Raw genomic sequence first — 6016 nt, 5'->3', positions numbered from 1 at the left:
GCCCCCCCCCCCCCCGCAGCAGCCTTTCTTCTGGCTCTGCCCTCTGGAAGAAAGAACAGCTCTTCCTGCTGCTCCAGAACTTTTATTCCCAGCCCTCCTCTTTTCCTATTGGTCCATTTTGGCTTCAAAATCTCCCAGGGGCTTCTGGGAGTTGTAGGCCCAGCCTCACCTACTGCTAGCCAGGCTCTCTGGGCCTAGTATGCCTCTGGTAGCACAGCCCAGATCATGACAATGTCTAAATCAATGTCCCTGTTGGAAGACAAGGCAGCAACATCATGCATAGTAAAGCCAACCTGGAAAGGAACTACCAAGCATCCTAAAGTACTTTTCTCTCTCAAACTCTGCTGTATGTTTCAGTGGTTTCCGAGCCACAGAGGACATGGGCGTTTGGCCCAAGTATTACAGATTTCCCTAAATGCAAGCCTTCTTCCCACCATGGAAACAATGGGGAGTAAGCCAAAGCAAGCAGAAGAGCACACACTGTGCTTGGAGAAGGTTCTGCATTCAGTCCCCAGCACAGCCAGTTAAAAAGACAGCAGGGCTAAGAAAAACCTGCTAAGCGATTAGGTTTCAATAGCAGCAAGCCATTAAACCATTTGGTTTCGGTCCCCACCCCCAAAGCAAGGGGAAGCAAAACCAATGGGTTAAATGGCTGCCAGTCATTTAAACCTAACAGCTGACCAGCAGACCCACTCAGCTGTTAGGTTTAAATGGCTGTGACTGAGCCATTAAACCCCTTGGTTTCGACGCCCCTTTATGTGGGTTACTGATGGGTAAAATAGCTGGCAGCCATTTAATCCTTCTCAGGCACCCCCCCCCTTCTCCTGGCCCCGGAGAGCTGCGGCAGGAGAAAGGTGCAAGGGAAGACCCTTCCAGGGCTGTGCCCACCCCTTTTCTCCTAACCATGGTTTGCTGCAGCTGGGAGAAAGGAGGAACTGAACTTTGTCAGACTGGCTCAGTTCGGGTGGGGCCCCTTTAGGTGAGTTTGGTTTGGCGACCACCCCAAACCACTTTTTTTTTTGTGGGGGGCGGGGTTGTGCCCATCCCTAAGTTAGACTATGGTTTGTATGATTTACTGACTCCTCATCACACACTTCTAGTCAACTAATTTTGGCTCCTGGAAACTCTTGTGGAATATTGTCAGCTAGACCTCTGGCTATTCTAGCTGCCACGGTGTGAGGGGGGACTCTGGAATTTTAACTTTCGTTTTGCTGTGTTTCCAGTCTTTATCTATCTATGTAACCAAAGCCTTCGACCTTGAGTGTCTGGTGTACTTTTCTCCTGAGAATAATTGTCTGTTACTTTGGCAGGTTTCTACCTGGCCTCTGGACCTGAGCCATCAGGGGACCCCCTTGAATAATGTATATCAGCTTGCTTCGCGCGCTTTAAGCCAGTTCTAACACAAAGGAGTTTAGACATCTGCATACTCTCAATGTCTCAATAAACTTTACTTCTTTGAATGAAAGCTGTTGGGAACTGATTGCTGCAGGAGTCTGACAAATATTTACATTGAACATATTTATCTCCGCTTATCTAGCAATCAACACAATTGTTGATCTGCTGATTTAACCTAAAAAGCTGAACAGTCAGCACTAGGCAAAGGCATGGACCGGACCATGGACCTAATTTCGTCACAGACTGGGGGCCGGTTTGCGGATCGTTTGCCCAGTCCATGTATTCACATTTTCAGTGGATCGCCCACGGACTGCAATTTTTTTCAGTCCGTCCGTTTTGTCCATGGGAGTGGTCTGTGAGCCAGACAACCCTGTGCTAGGGCATTAATTGTCAAGGCGACCAGGAGGATGTACTTCTACAGCCCTTCTGCAGCCCTGGAAATGCCAATACCAGCCCTCCAAAGCTTAACAGGCAGTTCTGGGTACCAATAAGAGAGCTCATATTCTGTTCTATGGAAGTAGACTGCATCTGAAGATGAGCTATAATCCAAAGCCAATCTGCACACAAAATGGAGAGCAGGTAGAGGGGCATCCTGAGGAGTCTGCTGCAAGTCTGATGCCTCTAGCTTGTGGGGAGGCTGTTTGACACACTCCTCCCCCGATTTGCACATTGGACCTTAGGGATCTCTCCCCCCTCCCCCAAAGCCAATCTGCACAGAACTTGGAGGGCAGGTAGAAGGGCATCCCAGAGAGATCCTCTGTGAGTCTGATGCCTCTAGCTCGCAGGGGAGCCATTTGACACACTCCTTCCCCCTTTTGAACATTGGACCCTAGGCATCTTTCCCCCTTCCCAAAACCCAATCTGCACACAACGTGGAGGGTAGGTAGAGGGGTATCCTGGGGAGGTCCTCAGCCTCTAGCTCGGAAGGGGTCTGTTTGACACACTCCTGAACCTGCGTCTGTGATCTTACCATAACTCAGCCCCCCCAAATCCAATCTTCCCCAAACTTGGAGGACAGGTATAGGAGAGTCATCTGGAGAGTCACTGGGAGTTCGGTGTCTCTACCATGTGTGTGTGGGGCAATTCTACCGCATCCCAAAAGTCATGAACTGCACAAACCACAAACCAGTACATTAAACAAATAGGTCCATGAAAATGTGTGATCTGTGAAACCCACAAACCACGAACCTATATGAACCTCCATTTTTCTGGTCTGTGCCCATCCCTAGTCGGCACCACAGGTTGTTTACCCTACAGTTCACAGCTTGTTTTCATACAGCTTATCAGACTACACAATTTGCTTCAAGCGGATACAAAGATTTCCCACCAACCATCATTTCTTATCTTCAGAGGACTTTACCTGGCAATTGTTCAACTCCTCAATAACTTCTTTGTTCTCCTTACTGATGTCACACACACAAATGAATTCTGCCTCCCGGTGGCCTTTAAAAAATTTCTCACGAATTCGCTGTACAACTGCCACAGCTGAACGGCCCGATGGAACAGAGCAGTTTTCAATATCCCAGAAAACTCCAATAGGGGGCAGGTTCTCTAGCACTTGGCTACTCAGGGCAACTTCTGGAGATCCTATAATTGTGTAGATGGGAAAACAGGGAGGAAAAAAACAACCAGTCAACACTTCGAGATATTGCTGCTCTGAAATTCTACTGCATTCTCACAAAGTTGAAATGTAGTGTAGTAGTAGTAATAGTAATATGTTATTATTACAAATTAAAATAACTTACAAAATAAACAATTTACAGTACTGGAACTTGAATGAAATTTAACTTATAGCGACCTCTAACATTTTCACATTCAGGTTAAAAACAGAAATTGTTAAGAAACTTAAATATATACACCCACCCCCAGGAGTTCATAGTCAACTTCAAACATTATCACTGCACAGTTTGTTTTACATTCGGTTTCATTTGGCTATCCTTCCTGGGAGCCACCTTTGCCCTAATTTTACTAGCTAAGGCAAAAAGTGCTACCCTATAGGAAACCGTAGGATCCATATCTGACGACATAAATTTTAGTTTGTCAGTATCAGAAAAGCTATGCAGTTGATCCATTATCACAGTCAGAAACTTACATCTGGGTAGAGATGTAAAATTTCCAGAAATTTTGAAGCTCGGAAAAAAACCCGTTTTTTTTCAGGGGGAAACGGAAATTTTCGGAAAAATTGAAAAAAAATGCTACATTAGCATTTATTTTGTCTTTTCTAGATTGAAAGTCATTCTGTTAGTTTAGGAACATAAAATATGACTATGGACATTTTTATTTGGCATGAAATTATCACAACTAGCATATTCAAAATATTACAAACAGAATACCTACCCACACGCAAAAACAAAACTAAAACCTTTTATTTTTCTTCTGACAATAGCACCTCCTAAAGGAAGAAATGCATCTTGTTCTTGCATTGGAGAGTTCAGTTTGTAACCTAGGACTTGCTTGTCCTTAGTGCACAGAAATTAGATCAATTTGATACCATATATATATATTTTAGAAATGATTTGGAAAATATTTGAACACCCTGTCTTAAAATATTTTATTCATCATGTTAAAATAAAATGTTCCATAGTCAATTAAAAAAATTTTTTTTCTTTTTCAAATTTTTCAAATTTTTCGGAAAATAACAAAAAAGGCTTCAGGAAAAAAACGGGGGGAAAATGGTTTTTTTCCGAATTTTTCCAGTTTTTTTCCGGGCCTTCACATCTCTACATCTGGGTTCCAAATACAATGGATGGACCATAACATAATGAAAAAGATCCTCCACAGAAATCTTACATAAGCAAATACGCTGTTCCTGGGGTATTTTTACGTATCACCCATTGAGTAATTCTGTTGGCATGGTCTGGAAACGTAATGCTGTAAACCCCAATCTAAGACTGTACGCAGTAATAACTACCAAGTATGTTGGCTCAAGTGGTTAAGATGCTGAACTGCAGGCCGTGGAAGGTTGGTAGTTCAGCAGTTCGAGACCCGAGTGTGCCGCATGACGGAGTGAGCTCCCGTCTCTAGTTCCAGCTCCTGCCAACCTAGCAGTTCGAAAGCAAGAAATTGCAAGTAGATAAATAGGGACCTCTTCGGTGGGAAGGTAACAGTGTTCCGTGCGTCTTGGTGTTTAGTCATGCCGGCCACATGACCACGGAAACGTCTTCGGACAGCGCTGGCTCTTCGGCTTTGAAACGGAGATGAGCACCACAACCCTAGAGTCGGACTCGACTGGCTTTCGAGCAAGGGAACCTTTACCTTTACCTTTTTATGTAGCTCTTAAGTGATCTTTCTTCATATCTTTGTACCAGGGAGCAAATTTCAACTGGACAATTAGCAAATAATCTATTACGGCTTCCCCATTAAAGATCCATTGCCACAAATTGCAATTGTTTCCTGAGGAGTGAAGTAGATAAATAAGAGATTGGAACAAACAAAAATTAGCGCTAGCTGATCGTCTTCAATTAATACAAAGCTTTTTATTCCCGAGCTTCCTTTTCCTTCTAAGAGCATTACCCATATATATCTCCGACAAAGATTTAAATCGGTGGCAACGCTCTCTATCTAATTTTTTTTGGAATAGCAAAAAATCAAGGGTGGACCGCCGTCATCTGATCAGGCCACGCCATTATTATCAGGCAACTGCACTGTCTAATCTTACTAGAATGCTACAGAGTACTTCGCTAACGAACTGGATGCAAATCGAACAGTATTATGTTTCACCATGTACCCTTAAAGAAGTCATATGGATGTCTGCCAACAAGAGACCAGCAACATTAGGTAACAATTCCTTCCTAGCCTCAACCATTAAAATTTGGGATTTGAAGCGGCAAGTTTTGGCCCCAACAATTTCTCCGTTATCTAAATATACTTTTCAGTCCTGGTTTCCACCGGGAATGGAAGCAGGAGCCTTTAAGAAATGGACTTCATCTGGCATATGGTGCTTAAAGGATTTGATCGATAAAGGTGAGCTTCGAGCAAAAGAACAATTTGAAGATATTATACAAGAAAAAATCTCTTGGTTAAAATTTTATCAACTTAGGAGTCTAATTGACAGGATAAAAGAAATGGGCTCCTTCACAAGACAAAAAACAGCGTTTGAAATACTACTGAGCAAAGGATCATGGGGCTCTAAAGGTCTGCTCTCACTGCTATACAAGATCCTATGGGACACAGAAAAAAATATGAACCTCAATAACATGAAAGCGTGGAACAAAGATATGAAAACAAATCTAACTGAAGAACATTGGTATAACATTTGGAGCTCCTACCCAAAAAAATCAAAAGTATTCAATATAAGATTACAATTTTTTAAAATGATTACCAGGTGGTACCTCTCCCCAGACAGATTGAAACATATGTATCCTCAAAGTAACCCAAATTGTTGGAAAGGATGTGGATCCAAAAGTGACTTATTTCACTGCTGGTGGACCTGTTCAGAAATTAAAAACTTCTGGTCCCAAGTGTTGAAAGAAATAAAGAAGATCACAAGAGAAGACATCCCACTTGATCCGGCTGTATTGCTTCTTAACTCAAGTTATACTATTGAGGAATCGGAAGTTAAAATTACTGAATTAGCCGCCACATTAATAGCCACGGCACGGCTTGCTATTGCTGCCTCATG

The 6016-nt window shown here is 43.0% G+C and overlaps 1 protein-coding gene across 1 annotated transcript in view; it reads right to left on the bottom strand.

Annotated features, from left to right (window-relative positions):
- KIAA0430 (KIAA0430 ortholog) overlaps nt 1-6016 on the bottom strand; it is a 57026-nt gene that overhangs the window by 42524 nt on the left and 8486 nt on the right. The window contains exon 4 of the mRNA XM_015409678.1: nt 2756-2982. Within this exon, the coding sequence (XP_015265164.1) occupies nt 2756-2982 (227 nt within the window). The remainder of the gene's footprint in view (nt 1-2755; nt 2983-6016) is intronic.

This window comes from Gekko japonicus, unplaced genomic scaffold (assembly GCF_001447785.1).
Source record: "Gekko japonicus isolate JY-2015 unplaced genomic scaffold, Gekko_japonicus_V1.1 scaffold3070, whole genome shotgun sequence".
Taxonomy (NCBI): Eukaryota; Metazoa; Chordata; class Lepidosauria; order Squamata; family Gekkonidae; genus Gekko; species Gekko japonicus.
This window is presented reverse-complemented; position numbering and strand designations above follow the sequence as displayed.